Raw genomic sequence first — 22,952 nt, 5'->3', positions numbered from 1 at the left:
GCAGGAATAAGAGGTGAAGTTAGGTCCCTGGCACATTTGTACAAAGTGAAAAGGCAGGAAGACCATCTCAGCTTTAAAAATTTTATTAAGATGATGTTTAAAAAAAAAGTGAACAGAGTTTGAGCATAGAAGTTTCTGGTTATCAGGGAATAATGTACAGATTATCGAGGGTGCAAAGTTTGGTTTAAAATCAGGTGGCATAAGGAATACATAATCTGCAATATCCCCGATTGGGGGTAAAAGGTTGATGGGTCAAAGTACAGGCATTGCGATATGAAGGTATGAAGTTCATAGAGTGGCTATGTTCGGGTGCGGAGTATAATGAGTGGATATGATGATGAGGATGGATTGACCCTCATTTGGTGAGATTTAATGTTCAGGGAGTTTCTGGTTCCAGTTCATATAATCCAACGGAGAAGGTCACTTGGTCCCTTTCTCGTAGTGGGAGAACGATGTCACTCTGGCTCACGCCTCCTGGTACTGTCGATGACCGGTGATGTGCTCGATGTAGATGTCCCTGGACCATAGGATGGCATCTGAGACCATGAGGCGCCGCATGAGCTGTGCATAGCGTCGACCGATCCCACAGGTCCGCAGCACACGCTCGTTGCAGGGATCCCAGGACGATAGGTTGTTGCAGTCTGTTGTAAAACAGTAATTTGAAGTCTGATGAACTCTCAAATTCAGGGACTGGATTCTGCTCAGCTGTGTAACTGTGATGGAAGTGGGCCAATCAGAGCACAGGCTTGGGCACAAATCTTTTGGGTGCCTGTCCTCTCATGGAAGCCTGACAATTGCAGAGCAGCTTTAGCTGAATGTATGTGACCATGTCTTATTTTGATCAGCTGTATCATAGCAAAGACATGTAATTATCATAATCTAACAATTAGTCTGGCATCCTTTCCCAGTGTTTAATTACCCCCGATAAATGATAATTTAATAGAAGACTTAGTGACAAGAGAATAACTTTCACTCTGCTTCATGTACTTAAGTTGCCTCTTTGCCTAGGCATGATTTTGCGGCATTGCTTGAAGAACAGTCTTGATTATCATTTTCCCTATTTGTTCTATCAGTCATTATTTTGTCTCCTAATATTGTTTTCTTATAATATTTGAATTTCTCCTAACTTGTGAAATTGTAACATATCACTCTCTTACTTTATCACCCAAAAGGTCATGGTCAAATCTTCTTTATTACTTTCATTTTTGTTTGCTTGCTTTCTGAGGTTGGTAATACATTTTTAGGTGCCTTAAAATGTCATTTATTTCATTATATGATTTTCTTGGCATCTGGAAAATGCTGAATATTCTTCTGATTTGAATGGAGCTGAAATTAAAATAGCTCTTTGATTACTTCATTGTTTGTGCATCAGAATTAGTGATGATGTCAGCACAGCTATATGAACAAAGTTTATTAAATGTTGTGACAAAGCCAGTAAAGGGAGCAGAAAAGCATTAATGGGTGCCACAAAAATAACAGCCGGAAAATAAATTAACAGCAATAAAATTATGTACTTAACCCCACAGCCCCCGAGGTAATTAGTAAGCATGAAACTGTCCCCATCACATTATAGAAATTTTAAGGTAGATCAAATATGAGTCCTGGGGGGACTGTTTAAAAGAAAAAAGAATAAATAGACATAGGTTTTCCTGTTATGAGCTACCATGCTTCCATCAGGATTCAATGGAAGTATGAGTTTAACTTTGGATGTTGAAAGGTTTTGAATAAATCTGTTTCTTAGGAGTTGATTAAGCCACCGATAACACTGCTCTACAGCCAAAATGCTTCTGAAATAAATATAGTCAAACTTTACTAATTCTGGGTCACTGAGAATGAAAATGATGCTTAAAATTGTTGATTGGCTCTAAGACACCTAAAAAATGGGATTCACAAAAGCCAGCATGCAGAGCAGGGAGCTGCCTAAGCTAGCCAATAGGAAATGCTGAGGAGGAGTGTGACCTAAATGCCATCCATCAGAGTAAGTTAGGTGTTTAAATGCAGCCCAGAGGGAGGCACCTAACGCCACATGGAGCAGGGGGAATAGAAGCTGTGTCTCCAACCTCTCAGGTGACTACTCTAACCAGCATGTTACAAAGTCATTCTCTCTCACAGGCAAAATGCATAGTTAAATTATTTAAACACAGTGGAACAGCTTCAAAAGCTGAGACTGAGACACACCCATCCCAGAATATCTGATAGCCCAGTGGTTAGGACACTTTCCTGGAAGCTGAGAGACCTAAAGTTAAATCCCTTCTCCACATCAGGCAAAGGGGAAGACTGAATCTAGGTCTTGTAGCTCCTGGGTCAGTCTCCTAACCATTGAGCTAAAGTTTATAAGGCTGCGCCTCTTCTAGATGTTGTGTGTAGGGTTGCCAACTTTCTAATCTCAGAAAACCGAACACCCTTGCCCTTCCCCATCCCTTCCCCGAGGCCCTGCCCCTTCTCCGGGGCCCCACCCCCACTCACTCCATTCCCCTCCCTCCATCGCTCACTCTCTCCCACTCACTTATTTTCACCAGGCAGGGGGTTGTGGTGTAAGAGGAGGTGAGGGCTCCAGCTGGGGATGATGGGTTTGGGGTGCAGGAGGGGGCTCCAGGCTGGGGTCAAGGGGTTTGTAATGTGGGGGGTGAGGGCTCCGACTGGGAATGTGGGCTCTGGGGTAGGGCCGGGGATGAAGGATTTGGGATGCAGGTGAGGGTTCTGGGCTGGGGCAGGGAGTTGGGGTGCAGGAGGGGATGAGGGCTCTGGCTGGGAGTGAAAGAGGGGCTCTGGGCTGGGACCAAGGGGTGCAGAGTGGGGGAGCTGAGGGCTCCAGCTGGGGGTGCAGGCTCTGAGGTTGGTCCAGGGATGAGGGATTTGGGGTGCAGGAGGGGGTGAGGCTGAGGGGTTTGGAGTGTGGGAGGGGGCTCCATGTTGGGGCAAGGGGTTGGGGTACAGAGGGGGATGAGTACTCCAGCTGGGGGTGTGGGCTCTGGGTTGAGCCCAGGGATGAGGGATTTGGGGTACAGGAGCAGGCTCCAGGCTGGGGCAGAGGGTTAGAGTGCAGGAGAGAGTGTGAAGCTGGTAGTGCGTCACACATGATATGAATTGCATCATGTTATTCCTAGAAGTCATGGATGATGCAATCATAACAAAGCTTACATCACTCTGCTGAACAAATTGCCCTATATCACCTCTAGAAATCATGCAGTGTCGTGCTCTCTTATTTGTCAGTGTTTGATTTGGCAAAGGGACACATTTCTGTTTAGCCAAAGTGAGCAGAGATGTCTCGTACTTGTGTGAACAGTGCAGATAACTTTGTGGTGAAGTGACTTTTGCATCACAAAAGCGCAGTATAACCACTATGGTTAAGAAAGCCTATCACCTTTATTTTGGCTGCAAAACTGGAGATCAGGACAAGAGGTGGGCCCCACACATATGCTGCAACACTTGTGCAACAAATCTTGGCCAGTGGTTGAACAGGAAAAGGAAATCTCTGCCTTTTGCAGTGCCAATGATTTGGAGAGAGCCAACAGATCATACCAGCAATTGTTACTTCTGCATGGTGCCTCCAGTTGGGAAAGGTGTGTCAAAGAAGAAAAAGTGGACTGTGTATTATCCAAACATTCCATCAGCTATACGCCCAGTACCCCACGGAGAAGGACTGCCGGTTTCTGATGCACCAGAATCATTCTCACTTGAGTCAGACAAGGAAGAGGAAGAGGATGAAACTTCTGGTCCTGAACCATCAATGTCACAGGACCCACATTTTCTCCCATCCTCCTCCTCTGAACCACACCTCATAACACAAGGTGAACTGAATGACCTTGTCAGGGATTTGGAACTACCCAAGAGTAAGGCGGAGCTGTTGGGCTCCAGGCTACAGCAGTGGAATCTCCTTGCAGGTGATGTTACGGTTTCCATGTTCCTTGACCGTCAAAAGGATCTTGTCCCATTCTTCTTCATGGAAGGTGATCCAGCCTGCAACAACATCGATGGTGTGATGGCAGCCCTCAACATCGTTCACGATCCAGATGAGTGGAGACTGTTCATTGATTCATCGAAGACGAGTCTTAAAGCTGTTTTACTGCATAATGGCAATGCTTTGCCATCAGTTCTAGTTGGTCATGCAGTCCATATGAAGGAAACCTATGACAACATGAAACAACTTTTGAGGTGCATAAACTATGACCAACATCAGTGGCAGCTTTGTGGCGATTTGAAGGTTGTTGCTCTCTTGCTTGGTCTGCAGAGTGGATACACAAAGTACTGCTGTTTTCTCTGCTAATGGGATAGTTGTGCAAGAGATTCCCACTACATCAAGAAAGATTGGCCACTCTGACAGTCATTGGAGCCTGGGAGGAAAAGTGTTCAGCATCCACCACTTGTTGAAGCAAGGAAGATTTTGTTATCACCCTTACACATCAAGCTGGGTCTGATGAAGAACTTTGTCAAGGCCATTGACAAAACACAAGCAGTTTTCAAGTACCTCCGTGGAAAATTTCCAAGATTAAGTGAAGCTAAAATAAAGGAAGGTGTCTTTGTTGGTCATCAGATTCGTGAACTTCTTCGAGATGATGCATTTGACCATGCACTGTGTGGCAAGGAAAAGACGGCATGGAAAGCCTTCCAGTTAGTGGCAATAAATTTTCTCGGAAACAACAAGGCAGACAACTACAGGTTGTTGGTGGAAAACCTCCTCAAGGCATACAAAAGCCTTGGTTGCAACATGTCACTAAAGATACATTTTTTGCACTCTCATCTAGATTTTTTTCCACCGAACTGCGGAGCAGTGAGCGACGAGCACGGCGAGCGATTTCACCAGGACATTGCAACAATGGAGAAACGCTATCAGGGCAAATGGAGCCCATCAATGCTTGCAGACTATTGCTGGACAGTGACAAGAGATGCTCCATTTAATGAATACAGAAGACAAGCCAAGAAGCGCAGAGTAGACACTTAATAGGACTAAACTATGTACAGAATAGTTTTTTGCCTTTTGTTTCATAATAAATTTTATTTATATAACCCTTTTGCTGATTTTTAAAGTGTTACATAAACAGGACAGGTGAAATATTATCATGTAAAGCAACCATAAACACATGAAAAGACCTAGGTTTACAATTTATGATTAAAACTCTACTATCTACACAATATACATAGACATAAAATGTAAGAACTTAAATATCTTAGAAACAGTAGCCAATCAGTTGTTTTAATTGTCATATTTGAATTCAGCACATCAAAATACATAATAAATAGCACATTTTATCTCTGAAGCAGATGACTTCTCAAAAATTGTAGACCAGTGTAATGTGTTGATTATGTCATTATAAGTAACACAGCACACCTATAAAAGGGATCAGTGCTGCTTTGGGTAGATACATACATCAAATACATCTGAAGGGACATCAAAATGTTGTCATAATAACATCAATATCTCTCCAAGAAGGATTTAATTTTGTATAAGATTGTACTGTATTACGGCTCTTTGAGCTCTGGGGTGAAAACATTTCATGCACAAATACCCAAATACATTCAACCCTCAAAACAAAAACCTTCTACTGTGCTGTTTCTGCCGAAGCCCAGCTAGTTCATTCGTTTGTTCTTTCTTTCCCACTCTCCTGTTAAATTTATGTTGAGAATTTGTTGGATCACTGATTCACTGTTGCCCTGCACTTTGTGTAGTCAGTAACATTAGGACAAATGGGTGTTTAATGTTCTGATTTGGTAGCATCCACTTTGCATAGCTATTAACAGCTATGCAAGATGCAAGGCAACAGAGAATCAGGGCCACCATCTGCAGTTGACTACTCCTGGAGCTATAATCAAGACTAGAATTTCAGCATTCATAGTTACAACACTTACTTGAACTAAATTCCTGTTAAAATTAAAGACCTTTCATCCATTTGAGAGAACAAACTCTGAGCGAGGGAAGGGATGACGGTACAGAAGGAAGTGTTTCCTGGGCACTCAGTTTGAAATAGAGGAGCTGCTAGTAAAATATGTACTTAAGAAAGGATATAACTAATATGATTTGTATGGGAGAAGCAACAAGCAGAAGCTAATGCAGTTTTTTATCCATCTATATGATAATAGGCAATTAATGTCAGTTGTGCTATTTTTTAAACCAGGTTTTTGTATTGTTTATTTAAAGAAGGAAAGAAAGTGACATAGAGCAGCATGCAAAATACTATTTCAGTCTAAATATCTAGTTAAATAATTTCTTATTTCAGTAGCCAACAAAGTTATTAAATTCAAAATGAGGCTTGCATATGCTTCAGAATTTATAATTGTGAAAAAATGCATGTGCACAGACTGTGTGCTTGAATTTGTCTTAATGGATAAGCAGAGCACCAGAATTAGGTTCAAAACATTTTTGTCAGCATCATGTTTCTGTCATTTAAATTGTCATGCAGCTTTTTCACCATGTCCTGAATTTCTGGTGCCGAGGATTAAAAAAAAAACACAGGAGGCATCTGAGAAATTAAATATCCTTATGTCTGTTGTTTTTCCCAACTATTCTATAGTGGTATCAGTGTAAGTTTTGTGTAATGAACATGTATGTGTAGGCTGTGGAAAAATTTTGGGTTAGAAGGTACTTAGCTATCTGTTTTTGTGTTTCTAATGCCTCTTACCACCTTACAGCCTATTAGCTAGCTCAGTAGTATGTAAGTTTCCATGGCACTGAATGAATGTCACGTGATAGAAAATAAAGGTTAATTGTTTGAAGGATGGACATGTTTTGCTGTGTGTAGAAAGCATAAAAAGAAAATTGACATTATTGACAAAAGGAATATTTGCAGAACCCTCCTGGCTGCAGGGTTGTCTCCTGCCGCCCCTACCCCCCACTCCCATATTCAATTTTGAGACAAAGTAGCCATGGCTGCTTTCTCCTTAATCTAGCTCCTGATCCTGGTTTGGGTCTGTGAACATGCACCCCTCCCCTATGGCTCTAATTGGGTATGGGGTCCACGTGAGTGGATCCCAATGCAGGATCAGGGCTGACGTGAGGAAAAGTAAAGGAACATCTCTGGCTTTGGGAGAGACAGTAGGGGAGAGCATAAGGTTCACATTCTGAGCTGAAAGGAACAACAGAAGTGGGGGGAAGAGGAAGATGCTTGTTATGACATAAACACAGACTGCTGTTTTCTCATCATTTCTCAAAACATATTTGTAAACTAATTCCACCTCCCCTCTCTGTGTTGCCGCGTTCTACATGCAGTTGGCTAACAGGAGCTGATATATGCTTTTATTTAAAGCCAAAGCTTTGTCTCACTCTAATATTTGGTTTCACACTAATAATATTAGGTTTGTAGCTGGTAAATGTCAAATATATTCCCTTTGGATTCAGTTTAGGGTTCTTGATAGGCTGTTTTATCTTCTAGTTTTGAGGCTTCTGAGATGATAGATTAGCCAGTTACTAATCAGCATATTTAACTTTTTAATACAAGAAGTGTCCTTTCTTTCTTTGTTTTCCCTTTCTGAGCATAATATGGCAATTGAAGGAAGAATGTGGTCTTAATATACTCTGATAGCCTCGTTGGAAATTAACCTCATTGGTAAAATAAAATAAGTTTTGAAAATCCAGTGAGCCTCTGTTCCACTTAGCTTGGACTCACATTACCTTGGTTACTGAATCCCACAGAACATTACAGGAGAGGGAATAAATGTCCTGTCTGCTTCCTTCCTCTCTAGTATCCATTCTGTCTCCTTTCAGTATTGCTGTTACTATATTTATGGAGGGAAGAGACTTCACTCAGTTGCTTGATAAAATATCTGGTATATGTTTTCCCTGAAGCAGGTTCACTGCTGTGCCAGCAATATCAGCTAAAGACCAATTTACACCACTTTAAATATGTGCCATCTTCTTCCTTTTTCAGACATTTAAATGTGAATGCTTTTTGGCGATAGCAAACGATTATGGAATGAAAGTACAGACACTGTAGGGAAAAGTTATGAAAAAAATACCAAGAGAAAAAAATGACTTAGCTGTGCACTTCAGCTGCAAATCTGCTTTGCAGTTAGTGTTTCCTTCAAGGTTTTCCATTTCCAGCTGTCCATATTAGTGACATGGGAGTAAACTGAAGAGCTTGAAGAAGACCATATGGTCCATGACTTGTAGAGACAGAAGGAAGTTCAGCCAGTGCTTAATTTGTGCCGGGGCTGAGCCTGGACTCCTTCAGGCTTGGCAGTTCATGGTCCTGGCACCTCTGGGCTCCCGGCCAGCAACCGCTGCTCTCCAGCCACCCAGCTCTGAAGGCAGCACAAAAGTAAGGGTGGCAATACACCATACCATGCCACCCTTCTGCACTGCTGCTGGTGGCTGCGCTACCTTCTGAGCTGGACACCGCTCTTCGGCCACCCAGCTTGAGCCCCAGCACCTCTTTCATTACAAATTAAGCACTGATGTCATCTCTGTTAAAAAGTAATGGTCGAGGGGAAAAGTTAGGTCATGGGGGTTTTTTGTTTAAAGGAATAAAATGGAAGGACACCAGTAGAAAGGGATTAGACAATTTCAACATTTAAAATATTAGGTGGAGCAGCTCTTTCATTCCTAGTAGAGATGAAGTTTAGATCACAGATTTTTTTATTAATCTATCTCTTATTTATATCATACCCATTTACCATAGCCTTGGTTCTTAAGCTCCCATCCTTAAACCATAATTGTCCCTCTCTATTTGGGAGAGGTCTAGTACCAAGGAACCTGGTGAATAACAGTGCAGGAAAGCTTGCAGTGACTGCATGTTTGCAGTGTCTACATGTGTAACCCACACACCACCTGGGTATGGTGTTCTGTCCCATCTAGTGGCACTGAGACCACTTAGAGAGAGATAAAATGAGTCTGCTCTACAGCCTTAGCTAACAGCTTTTAGCTCATGTGGTAGAGGCTCATGCACTAAGATCCAGAGGTCCACAGTTCGATCCCGCCCACTGACGACCAGGGTCTGCCGGTGTTACGGGGCGGGGCTCGTCTGGGATTTCAACTGGGAAGACACTGAAGCACGGGATGTGCTTCCTCAGCTAGGGGAAGTATGTAACCCACATACCTTCTGGGTATGGTGTTCTGTCCAATGTAGTGGCACCGAGACCACTTAGAGAGAGAGTTAAATGAGTCTGCTCTACAGGCTTAGCTCATAGCCAGTTGGCTTTCAGCGCATGCTGTAGCGGCTCAAGCACTAAGTTCCAGAAGTCCCTGGTTCAATCCCACCCGCTGACATTAGCGTTACACATGCACAATGGTTAAAGCCAGGTAGGGCACATTCTTACTCTTCTTTTTTCATTAAAAAAAAGAATTGTAGAAAAAAATAAATAAGGAGATTGTTGGGAAAATTGGGCTTCTGTATACATAACTCACAAGATATCGCTGTTCGTAACCTCTAGGATACAACTAATGATTTAGATAAATGAGATTTTGTTTGAATTGACTGTAGTTCAAAAAGACTTTTCCGTATTACAGGAGGAAACCATGAGGCTGTGTTTTAACTAGAATTATACAGCCATTTCAGGCTTTTTCCTTTAAAAATCTATGGTATTGAAGCAAAATTATTGTAGGGATATGAAAAAGTATAGTTTGCTCTGAATATTTCCTTGGAGGACCAGCAGATCATTGCTTCTCTCTGAAATTAGATAGAAGGACCCAGGTGGCAGATTTCAAGCTCGTCAGGTATTTAAAATATGCCCTTCAGCTGAAAAGAAGCATTATAGTTAAACCTTTCATTATCCCTTTATCATTCTGTGGTGCACTTGACAACTGTAGCAGTCAAAGAAAGACGCCACAAGTAGTGATGAGCGGTCAGCCTGAAGTGGAATGGGTCAGTGTTTGGTTGTACTAGTTGCCCTAGGGGAAGTTCACATCCATTGACAGACTTACAGATGTTGGTTTGTGGAATCTTTAAATGTATTAGGGTGGGCTCACGTGGAGGTGTTGAATTTCTTCTCATAGTTTCTTCCACAAATCATGCCAGGCATTAGAAAGGCAAAGTAAGTGACACGTGCTAAACCTCCTCCTTTGAATGTCTAAAGAATCTTTAGTAATAATCATATAAAGGAGTGCATCTGGGCCACTGCCTTGCACTACATTTCTCATCTGGCTCTCATTCAGAACTGTCAGGTTAGGCTGAGTGCTGATAATTCATATCCCAGAATCCTTTTATCTGAACATAGCAATATCTCCTCTGTGTACTTTGGCAGAGGAGTTACACTGCTTTTCAAATACCTTTAAAAAGCAATCCAGGCTTTTCTTCCATCTTGACAAAGTGTTGCCAGTAATGAAGAAAAAGTAAACGTAGTTGTGCTGCTGTAGTCAATTTAAGTACTTTTAGCCAAATCATCTTGTAGCACAGAAGTGATTACTGCTGGATTTGGTGAGGATTGGTGATTTTGTGTGCGTCTGTGTCTGTGTTGATATGTATAGTGAGACTGATTTGGTGAACCTAGTGCATTTTCTCTTTCTTTTCCTCTTTTTGCTTAATTTTAAATAAATAAAAAAAACCTTCAGAAGACCACAGGTGAAAATATACTTTAACTTAGTGTACATTAGCAAGAAGATAATTCTACAGGCTGAAGGAATAAACGTGTAAATGATCATGGTACTGCATAAACAGGTGCTACTCTGCTGATGTCAACAGAGTAGCATCCATTTACACCAGGAGTGAATTTGGCCATGATTATTTTGAAAAGTGAATGATGTGGCTGAACTGAAATGAAGTGGAAGTAATGACATTATCATCCTAGAAAGAGAAATCTGTAACTAAGTATCCTGAGTTAACTCTGTCTTTTGTCTTCATGTTTCATTTAATTTTAGATTCCAAAGGGGTGACTACCACATTGATGTCTGCATCAATGATTATTTGGATGTGTTCTGCCCTCACTATGAAGATTCAGTGCCAGAAGATAAGACTGAACGCTACATTCTTTACATGGTGAACTTCGATGGCTATAGCTCCTGCGATCACACCTCCAAAGGATTCAAGAGGTGGGAATGCAATCGGCCTCATTCCCCGAATGGACCATTGAAGTTCTCAGAAAAATTCCAGCTCTTCACTCCCTTCTCACTAGGATTTGAGTTCAGGCCAGGCCGGGAATATTTCTACATCTGTGAGTATATGGAGATTTGTCATTGTTGCACAACAGATGTAAGACACCAGGCTAACTTTTTCACCTATGTTTTATGGAGCTGCAAAGGACAGCCTATAGGTGCGGCAGATGTCTCTTAGTAAATGCAGACTTCAGGATCCACAGATTCATTAGCTGGGAATCTAGAGTAAAAATGAGATTAAAAGCAGTTTCTTTTCCCCACATGAAATAGCATGTCAGCCTGTTCAATGAATCTTTGCTGACATTTAAATCTAGAGATACTAGTATAGTTTTTCAAACATTCTAAAAATTGTCAGGGGAAAATAATTAACTTTGTATGCATAAGTCCCTAACTGTTCTTATTTGTGTGATTGAAATACCCCTGCCATCATCATCGTCATCATCAGAGGGGAAATGCTGTATACCCTGAATATGCTATAGCTGCACATGCCAACATTGTAAAGTAATAATGTCTCAGGGTGAATACTTCTTGCACCAAGCCAAAGAGAATTTTATTCAGAGCAGCTGTTTCTTTAATTGTGGGGGATATTGAATGCAGTGGAAGCAGGTTCCAAGAAAATTAGCATGAATAAACACCTGCATCAGTAAAAAGTGATGGCGAATGCTGTGTGCTGCAATCTGTGTTCCAAGGAGACTGCACCAATACTGCTTTAGGCATGAGAGAGATGAGGAAGGGGGGAAACCTAGAGGAGAGGCAGGATAACTGCTGGGGATAAAGGAATAAAAATATCAGGAGGCTAAAACTGGAAAGTTGAGCTAACTGGGATTTCATGATCTCATAAACCAGTCTGGAGAGCTGACACTCCTTCAGCTAGCTTGTTTGGCTAATACTCCAACAAAGATCTCATTTCATCAATTGGTTATGTACCTGAAGTCTCCCGTTTCCTAACAAGCTTCCAGTATTACAACTGCAATATTTTCCCATGCTTTCAGTGTCAGACAAGGGAATTAAAAGCTTTAAACAGGGCTGTAGTTCTCAATAAATATTGCCTTCATGTCTGTAGATGGCCTTTCTACTGTGAAATAGTCATTCCACCTCATTTCACCAGAGAAACTGAATACATAGCATTCCTATTTTTCAGCCTCATTTCTTCAGCATTTTCCTTTTTAAACCTACAGGGAAGTGTACTCGTAGTGAATTGTTTTCAGCTTCCTTTCCTCCCCATCAAATAAAGTTTTATAATAAGAGGGATTTTAGCATCACAAGAATACTGCCTTGTTCTCTCTCTCTTGCTGTAGTGCAATAAAAAAAAAGAACTAACAGTTTTATCATTTCAGTACTGATTCCCTGAGATAGTCATGAGAAAACATGTAAAGCCTGATGCCATTTCACATCTTGTAAGTGAATAAAAAAGGGAATCATAGCTATGTGGAGAATGTTGTAGAATAAATAATACACATTGTTTGAGTCACTTTACTCATGAAAACCGCCCATTAACTTCTGAAGGAGTTTTCTGTCACTAAAGATTACAAAATCAGGCCCCGTGTAAGCATCAGGTTTGTCTTTTGGGTGAATTTTTTCCTTCTTAAAAATCCCGTTGAGAAAACAAGTAGGGATATATAAGATGAGGAATGAATTCTAATTTGCATCATGTGATTGCTTTGCAATAAAATGCTGTACAAGTACCATACCACACAAATTGTTCAAACCTCCTTATTTGCTTTCTAGATTAAAAAACAGTAATAAAAGTGAAAACCAAACAAGAATGTCGAGAAATCTCAACTTGGTCTAAATAGCTAATAGCCTGATTATCAGAAAATACAAAATCCATTGTGCTTTATAAGCAAGACATTATTATTCAAATGCACCCACGGTGCTTATGACTGGTTTTCCTCATTTGTGGTTAAATTCAATATTTCACTAAAAATCATTATGTATCTTCTATAACATTCATTTAATGAAGTCATTTAACTGTCAAGGGTTCCCATCAAAGTAATTGTTTCAAAGAGCTTTAAAATATCAAGAGTTTTATGCTGTTCAACTAAGTTTAGCTGGAATTACTTTTTTTTAATGAAAGGTAAAATAGCACAAAATTAGCAGCTAAGAGATGTCCATTTACCAGTAGTATATTGGCCTGGTATTCAGTGAAATTAGATGTTCAGCCATGTTTCAGAGACACAAAAGCATTCTCTCTCCTTTGCTATAGTTGAAATATTTCTTCCTCTTCATTCTTTCATCATTGTGGGCAGTAGCACAGAGTAGCTAATACAGTGATCCTAGAGAAGCATCATATACTGTGGTAACAATTAAACATGAAGATTCTCAAGGAACGGTTTTCCATCATGACATTTTTTTCTTCAAATGTGTGCTGAATGAACAAGGTGGTAAAACAGTTTCTTGTTCCTTTCGTGAAGTTATCAGCATGCACTCCAGTGCAGGCCACAGAAACAAGCATTGCTACCTTACTATCTGAATGGTTAATATGCTCATTGCTGTGCAGGGGGATATTTCATCTATTCCTCAGATCCAAAAATTTTGACCTTTATAAACATGCTGTCCAAGGACAGAAAGCTAGTATCTTTTTCAGCTTGGTGTATTCTGTGAAACTGGATCCAAATTGTCCAGTGACTAGATAGGCTGGAAAGAAAGGGGAAATTGAGCTATTGCCGGAGCGCTGCTTTACCGTGTTATATCCAAATTCATGTTATATCAGGTCGCATAATATCGGGATAAAGGTGTGCTAGTTTGTACTGATGGGTATTCCAACTTAGGTAAAAATAGTCAGTTACCTAGCATGATATTAATAGCTTGATTCCCACTGGCTTGTACATACCTCTTTGGATTGCCAGTCTATTTTCTGTCCTAAGGTAAAAGAGATTAATACAACCATGTCTCTGTGAAGTTAGGTTTGTAGGGCAAAATTTTCAAAAACTCCTTAGACTCATTGTCAAAAATTACTTAGGCACTTAGAAGTCTAAAGTCTCATTGAAAGTTAGTGGGATTAGGGTTCCCAAGTGACTTGAAAATGGTACCTAGGCTCCTAAATCAATTAGACTTTTTAGGAAATGTTAGCAATTAATATGTTTTCTCTGGGATGCAGGATAGACCAAAAACAGCATTATGTGATAGTGATATTCAAGGTATTATTGTTGTGAAAGATGTAACAGGAAGATAGATTCCCAAATTCAGTCCTAGTGTAAGTGGGTGTAACTCCAGTGAAGGCTGTAGAGTATGCAAATACGGAATTAGACCTTGAAGCTACCATGCCAAGAATTCAGTCCCTAAGTGTCACAAATACAAAATCGGAAAAGATTTATCCTTCATGGCGAGAAGCATCCTCAAATCTCTGAATGAGGTTGGCATTAGAAATGTCCAGGAGAGTCTAACAGTCTGATCTGCTTGTTACCAGAGCTCGGTATGTCCAAACACAGACCAACAAATAGAACAAGAAGGGCATTGCCCTGTTCTCATGGAAAGTTAAGTCACAAAGAGCAAACTAATTTTCCATGACTAAAAACCTGGCAAAGCTTCACAAATTGCCAGCATGGCCATTTTCCCTTAGGATTGTTTTAGCTATTGCAGGAGTTTTTTGATCCTTTAGAAGGGGTGGAGAGGCAAGGTGGTATATTGGCCTGTAAAGCTATGCTAGAGAAATTTACTGGATGGGAAACCACATAACCTACAGCATATTAGTTGGGCCTCTGAGTCTATTCTATTGTATATTAATTTTAAGAGCTATATTAGAAGGATCATAGAGCTCCCTACTTTCACAGATGCACTGCACAGACTAAAAGTGTATCTGAGCAAATGTTCTGTATAATGAGGCACAGGATTTAATGAAATAGGATTATTTTATTGTAATGGGGACCTCCTCTTGCTCTGCAACAGGGTTGGATTTGTGTGATGAGGGGACAAGAAGGGAGGATTAGGGACTGCAATCTTGTCCTTTCAGAGATTATTTGGAGAATATTTAAAACTAAAAGATGTGGCACTCCATGAGAACACACTGTCCTTTCAATCCGGGAAATCAAGTTAGTAAAAACAATCAAGACAGGTCAAATCAGAGTTATCATTTTTGCCCTGATACATCCCAGGATTCCAGAGCTAGTTTGAAAGTCACCAGGACAACTATTGATACCACTACATGTAAATCTGCTGTCTGTGAAGCACTGTGTGGCAATATCAGCCCAGAATTGCTCTAGCTCCCAGCTTGAATTGTATGAGCAAGTTCCTGTTGGAAAGTGAGATACTAAAGAGAAGCTAGTGTGACTACTCTGTTGCACCTTGGAGAATATTGGAAGTCAACCCAGGCTTCCTGTAGATTAGTCACTATCTTTTCATAATGCAGAGATAATGAGGCCTTTTTAGGAAATCAGTGGATAGATATTCTCAAATTCTTGCAGTAGTGGCACAGCAATAGCTAACTAATAATATCGGTGGAGTACATTTTTTTTATATTTAGTGCCCTTAGAAAACGTGGTTTCTCTATAATCTCTCATTCCTATAAAGTTAGGTCTCTTGGGACCCAATTCTCATTTACACTAAGGCCATTTTACATCACTCTGGCAATGCAAAGGGCCTAGTAGTGGGTATAAATTAAATTTGCATCCACTTTAAGGCCCTTTTGCACTTCCAGAATGGTGTAAAATAGCTTAAGTGTAAATGAGAATTGGGCCCTTGATGTTCACAGATTCGACCAACGTTAGAAATCAGGTAAGATACTGATTAATTCTTCTCTGAAGCCTTAACATTGTTGAGAAAAAATATAAACCTCCATTTGAATGACTGGGCTCTATTTCTCCATTAAACTGTCCTGGAGCTATCACCTTGTTAAAAATTGGCTACTCTATCGTTCAACAATTTCTGTGTGGCTTTTCATGAGGAAAACTGGTACTTTGCAGTTTTCTGGCACTACTTCTCAAATTAGAGTCCAAATACAGCATTAGGTGGTAAATTAATTTCACCAGTGTTTGTTATAATTCTTCCATATTATAAAGACTTTTTAACATTATCTTAATGTCGACAGAGCCATTCCTTTTTATTTTGTTAAGTAACAAATCTTCCACACTAGTGGCTTTCCTTTTGAAGTCCCCTCGAAGAAGCATTAAGTTTATGGCCTTGTCATCCTTGCCAAATGACTAAAGTCTTATGTCAGAGCAGGCGGAAGATTTAAGGGGCTGTTACTCCCAATGGAATCTGGATTCACTCCATCAGGGCTGGCTTTTCCACTTGTGAAGAGTGGTGCTTACGCAGCAGAAAGAAGGATAAAATATGGCAAAGTGAAAGTCTACCCGTGGAGATCTGTGCATACCCGTGTGGGGGATATTCACATTTTGATGATTGTCTTTCTCTTTCTAAGTCTTGATATTCAGAACCCACCTGTCTGAAGTAGCAGCACCGAAACCTTGGAAAACACAGGCACTCGCAAAATCCAGCAAGACACTGATAATTTTGGTTAATTAAATTTTTTTTTCAGTACCTATTGTTTCCCTTGTCTTGAAGTGTGATGTGTAAGAAATTAATTGAAAGGCTGTTTAGTTTCATTGTGACCTCTGTAGGTGCTCATTCTTTCTTGAGATGTTAGTTTGTAATGTTTCACATCAGTACTCCCTAGTGAATCACATTCATATTTATGCCTCCAACAGCGTCCATACATGAGGATGGACTGTCTTTCTTTCTCCACTGACGAGAAAATACAACTGTCATGAGAGGGTATTATACAAAAACTATTAACCTTTCTGTACGAATACCAGTACATTCTGTGTATTGTACAGATCTAAAAGGACTTTTTTCTGTAATTTCTTTTCTGAGCTCATTAGTCATTAAAATCTGGTAAAATTCAGGTTGAAAATTTATAGCCTGAAAAAACAGTTACTTCACTTTGAAAATGAAGACTAGTCTGGTGGTTCAATGGGAGTTTTATAATAAAAGGTGTTGGCTTCATTTCCTTCATTTTAAAGGTTCTACAGTTAAGTCAGGAAGACTACACTTGTTTGAGTTTTTAAATTTCTTTTTAAAGCTGTCAGGTCAGAAGATTTCTCCCCAGGCATCTTTTAGAGAATTATGAATGTATTCCAAAAGCTAAGAAATTAAGGTTAACTAAAGAACATTAGGAAGGGATACCAAGGGAATTTAAAACATTTTAAATGTGTTAATAGTACTTTTCTTTTGAGGAAACATTTGTTTATTACTAGGTGCCCTATTAACCTTTCAATCAAGATCTGATCAGCATAAACACTGATGCTACTTTGACAGCAGTGGGCTCAGACATGCCACACGAGTAGGAGTCTTTTCTTTGATAGCTGGTTCACCCAAATTGCTTGAGATGTTCTGTGTGAAATCAAAGCAATTGGAAGGGTTTGATAAATGTGTACGTTAAAAAAATACATTATTTTTTTATTTTGGTCTGATAATATTAGACAGACGAGCAAGGTGACCTTTAAAAGGGAATTCATGCTTAGCTTGGTGTGTAGATTAAAAGACTAGTGGCTATTAGAAAGCATCAGAAGAATTAAGTGCTGAGTCTGTTTAAAAAACCAAAACCAAGCTGGAACAGTCACCAGAGACTAACAGATTTTGATGTTGGTAGTGTTCTTAAAATCCTCAAAGGGAGTGTTAGAAACTGTTGAATAATTTGGTACTCAGAAGAAATCCATATAAGAAAATTAAGAGAGAACCCACAGATGTATTGGTCCCTATTGTTTGAGTTTTTCAAAGAGAATGTGTTTCAGATAAGTTGAAAGAAGATGATGTGCATTCATATGCTTCAAAAATTCAAGTGCTATTAAGACACTTAAGAGGGGGAGGATACACAACACATCTGCAACTTTGAAAACATTTCATGAGCATGTTGTAGAAGGTCTTGACCCCTCTAGGAGGATGAATGAATTATGTTGCGTTCCACTGTTATATGCTTCATTGATATTGGACATTAAAAGAGAGCATAGGGGGAGCTTTTTTCTTTCTTTTCATCTAATGTTGGAAGAAAGCCAACCTGTCTCACAAGGGGAAAAAAGCACATGTTGAATTTTGTTATATCTGTGATTCCATCAAATCCCATAACTTAACAAGGGATGGACTGATTAGTACTTGGATAAAAGACCTCCGAGGAGCATTTAGGTGCTTGGTGATTCAGTAGGTGACATTCTTGCCTGAATGAAAATACTGAGCCAATGTCTCAACATAGAGTTAGGGAACACTATAGCTCTGAAGGGTAATGTCATTTAGATATGTAAAACTGGGGTTCTTAGTATTTATGGTAATTAAAGATCCCATCGGATATACTGGGATACCACTGAGCCTGCCTGTTCCACCAGCCTGGGCTCCCTTACACTGTCCTGCTGAGCCAAGCCCTCAAGCCTCCTCCAGCACACACACAGGTAGGGACACACCCAGCTGCAGAAAGACATAGACACTGAAATCTGTACTGCATGGGAAGGCTTCAGTCAGAGAATTGCCCAGCACTCAAGTACATACCCCCTTTGGAGTGTAATAGTACCATCTTGCGCTGCACAGAGATCTGTACAGTGTAAGCCGATTGAAATTCAACCTCCCTCCCCCAATGTGGAGGAAGATATGCACAGCTTTTTGCCCTTCCTCCCAGTTATGAATTCCACAGACTGGTTTTAGAGAAAACAAAAACAAGTTTATTAACTACAAAAGATATATTTTAAGTGCTTATAAAGGATATCACACTGATCAAAACAGATTACCCAGCAAATAAAGCAAAAACACAATATAAGCTTAAGATACTAAATAAACTGGTTACAAGTAGTAATTTCTCACCCTAAATGTTGTTTTAGGCAGGTTGCAGAGGTTCTTGAAGGCAAGCTGCTCTTGCTTGCAGCTTAAAATTCCAGGTATTTCTTTCACAGGCCAGATACCTTCCCAGCCTGGGCTCAGTCCTTCCTCCACCCCAACCCCTTTTGTCTTTGTTTCTTTGTTTCAGATGTTCACAGCAGTCATCCTGGGCAGGGATTCAGTGAAGAACCAACACTGATTATGTCACTCCCCTGCCTTAATTAGGTTTTACATATGGCGGGAATCCTTTGGGTTTCCACAGTGGCTTCCCCCTCCCCCAGTGGAAGAATAGAATAATAGAAGATTAGGGTTGGAAGAGACCTCAGGAGGTCATCTAGTCCAACCCCCTGCTCAAAGCAGGACCAACACACACTAAATCATCCCAGCCAGGGCTTTGTCAAGCCGGGTCTTAAAAACCTCTAAGGATGGAGATTCCACCACCTCCCTACGTAATCCATTCCAGTGCTTCACCACCCTCTTAGTGAAACAGTATTTCCTAATATCCAACCTAGACTTCCCCCACTGCAACTTGAGACCATTGCTTCTTTTCGGTCATCTGCCACCACTGAGAACAGCCGAGCTCCATCCTCTTTGGAACCCCCCTTCAGGTAGTTAAAGGCTGCTATCAAATCCCCCCTCACTCTTCTCTTCTGCAAACTAAACCAGCCCAGTTCCCTCTGCCCGCCTCGTAAGTCATGTGCCCCAGTCCCCTGATCATTTTCGTTGCCCTCCACTGGACTCTCTCCAATTTGTCCACATCCTTTCTGTAGTGGGGGCCCAAATCTGGACACAGTACTCCAGATGTGGCCTCACCAGTGCCGAATAGAGGGGAGTTCTGTCATGGAGTCCTGTATCAGTTGACTTGAACACATGACCCTGCAGTGTCAAAGCAGCTCGGAGTCAGAGATGGTTTGTAGCATCCCAGGAAAGCTTCTTAGGAAGGTGGGAGATTAGCATTTTCAAAAACTTATTGTTCTCCCTAAGGTCCATTGATGTGTTCCCAGCTAGCCAGCCAGACTGATTGCATTCTGTCTGGTGGGTGTTCTCCAGGTGCAAACACTTTTGTAGTACAGCTGTATAGTCAATATTCCTACATTTAGATACAAAAATGATACATGTCTACAAATAGGATAATCACATTCAGTAAATCATAACCTTTCCAATGATACTTCACATGACCCATCTTGCATAAAATAAATCTTAGTTATATTACAATCATAATAATATGGGGGTGTAGTGTCACATTGGTGTCCTGACCAGTTCAACACTTGAGTGATTATATGGTCTACCTAAATTCTTCCTGCAGTTTTATTTTGATTTGATCACTTCCTGGCATAAAAAGGTTTTGGTGCTGCTGTGTGGTCTTAAACAGCTACCTCTTTTCACTTCAGAGGTGGCTGCATTTCAGTCATGGGTAAAGTTATTTTGTAGTGATATTTTGTCTGTTACTTACTTCTCAGAGATGTAAGGAGATTAATGAAGTATGTAAAACACTTACAGTCCTTGGATGAAAGGAATCGTAAAAGCGGAGAGTATTATTTATTATTACCTCAAAGAAGCTGTGATTTATAAACCTGTATCGCTGTAGTAATTTGATTTCTAAGCTAACTGAAGTCAGTTTAATGAGCTTCTGTATTGCATGTTTGTATTTTGTAACACAGAAAAGATGCCAGGAGAAATGGAAATAACACACCAGTGATGTTTGGAATAACAGTGTTTATATTCCATTACCTCCATGTCATCAGCATGTTAGTCTCCTAGTTCCTCAGACTAACTTATTGAGGCAGCTTATTTTAGGTTGATATTGTTGGTGTGTCATGTTAGACATAATATATGCATGACTACAATTGAAGGACCAAAACAAAATAACCTCCAAACAATAAACAGATATTTCTGTGTTCTGAACAATTAGCTGCTGGACTTTTTAAAAAATATGAACATATAGATTTCTTTGATTTGGAGATATAAGTGGTTTAAACTGAGCCAAACTTGTCTATCATGATGATATTACAATGTGATATTAAAGAATGAGAATGGTATTCCAGCCATTTTTTCCCATTAATGCATAGAACTGCATAGAATGACCATGTAACTCTTGTGTGAGTATTGTGGCAAGGTTAGTCCCAGATAGACTAGGTGTGAGGTAATATCTTTTACTGGACAAGCTTCTCAACCTGTGGCACAGTCAGCACACAGCTGTGGCCCATGTGACATCCTCAGGGCGATATAGGTGGCATTGGATGTGGCCCACTATGGTAAATAGGTTGAGAACCACTGTAATAAGCCATAAATCCAGTGTGTCTGTTCAGTCCCTGATTTTTAATGTCTTGCAGAGCTACAAATTTAAGCTCCCAGGCTCGTCTTTTGAAAGTGTTGTGACACTAGGAGTACCTTTTCCAGACCTGAAGAAGAGCTGTGTGTGGCTTGAAAGCTTGTCTCTCTCTCTCACCAACAGAAGCTGGTCCAATTAAAAATATTTCCTCACCCACCTAGTCTCTCTGGGACCAACCTGGCTACAATACTCACACAAGAGTTACATGGTCATTCTATGTGGATCTATGCATCAGTGGGGAAAAATGCTTGGAATACCATTCTCATTCTTTAAAGCACATTGTAAGATCCTCATGATAGACAAGTCTGTCCTTCAATACAGTACAAAACATTACTTTTATCCTACATAGCTATAAGCATTATTTAAGCAAGTCCACACGACAACACTCATATCAAGCAAAGACTAGGCCAATCTCAGTTATCTTAGCATAAGTATTACCCTGGCCTATATACACGATCCAGGATTGTGATATTTCCATCAATCTATTTGGGGAAAGGTTGGGAAACTGCTTACCTTGCAACACTTTGGACAGATTTATAGGGGCACATCCTGTGGAAGTCAACATATAGTATTTTTACATATTTTTTTTTATTTGTCTGTTTCATTTGTGGTAGCTCCCACCCCTCCTCCTCCTTGTTTAACCTGATGACTTAAGATGACTCTCCCTACAGGTTTGGTGGAATCAGAGATGGATTAAGTTTTTGTGGGGCCCTGGGCCAGAGTAAGTGGGGGACCCTCCCCACCTCTTCTGCCTGCAGACCTCCCTATCCTTCACCACTCCCATCCCCTGTGCTCCTGCTGAGGAAATGGGGTCAGGGCGTGGGGTCTCCCCCTGCTCCCAGCAGGAGTGCCGGGCGGAGTGGGGCAAGCCCCTGGGGCCCGACCCCTCTCCCCAGAAGGAGTGCCGGGCAGAGCAGGTCGGGGCTCAGGAGCACTCATTTATGTGGCTCAGGGCCCCCCAATTGTCCGGGACCCCTGGGCATGGGCACGGTTGACCTAGTGGCTAATCCACCACTGGGTGGAATTAAAATGGTGCATATGCTTTCTTTCTATGAAACATTTTATTTACACTGGCAAGTAGATAGTGAAAGGGACTACTAAAGAGCAGGCTGGATTATGGCATATAACCACAGCCCCATTTTGGCAGTACTATTGAGGTGAACTGCCCCAATAAGAGCTAGAGGAGATACTGTGTCTCAAGACAGAATGCCTCCTGGAGAGCATGGAAGGAATGTGACCACTGCTGCATCCTTGGAAAGGCTGCATATTTACTTCTCTCTGCAACTGGCCAGTGTTGCAGTTAAGTACACAAGAGAGTAAAACCATGACGTGGCTCCCTGTCCTTCTCCCACATCTCTCTTGGGGCGCCTAGCAATGGTAGCCCTCTGGAGTTCTTTGCATTCCTTGAGCACAGGGTGCCTGGCCCCTGCACATGGGAGCAATGGGAAGAAAAGCTTCCTCTGCACTATCCTTCCCTTGCATGCATATGCGTTGGCTGGGCCCAGCCTGATCTCCTGTACACAGAGTAGGCAAAAAATAATGTATATGGACAGGGCAGGGGCGGCTCCAGGCACCAGCGCACCAAGCATGTGCCTGGGGCGGCAAGCCACAGGGGGTGACCTGCCGGTCGCCGTGAGGGCGGCAGTCAGGCTGCCTTCGGCGGCATGCCTGCGGGAGGTCTGCCGGTCCTGCAGTTTTGGCAGCAATTCAGCGGCGGGTACGCCGAAGGTGGGGGACCGGCGGACCTCCCGCAGGCATGCCGCCAAAAGCTGCCTGACTGCCGTGCTTGGGATTGCAAAA

The 22,952-nt window shown here is 41.2% G+C and overlaps 1 protein-coding gene across 3 annotated transcripts in view; it reads left to right on the top strand.

Moving 5' to 3' along the window:
• Positions 1-22,952, top strand: part of EFNA5 (ephrin A5) — a 269,010-nt gene that overhangs the window by 213,443 nt on the left and 32,615 nt on the right. For all 3 annotated transcript variants that reach the window (XM_005281645.5, XM_065599245.1, XM_065599244.1), the window contains exon 2: positions 10,787-11,079. In XM_005281645.5, the coding sequence (XP_005281702.1) occupies positions 10,787-11,079 (293 nt within the window). The remainder of the gene's footprint in view (positions 1-10,786; positions 11,080-22,952) is intronic.

Source organism: Chrysemys picta, chromosome 6 (genome assembly GCF_011386835.1).
Source record: "Chrysemys picta bellii isolate R12L10 chromosome 6, ASM1138683v2, whole genome shotgun sequence".
Taxonomy (NCBI): domain Eukaryota; kingdom Metazoa; phylum Chordata; order Testudines; family Emydidae; genus Chrysemys; species Chrysemys picta.
This window is presented reverse-complemented; position numbering and strand designations above follow the sequence as displayed.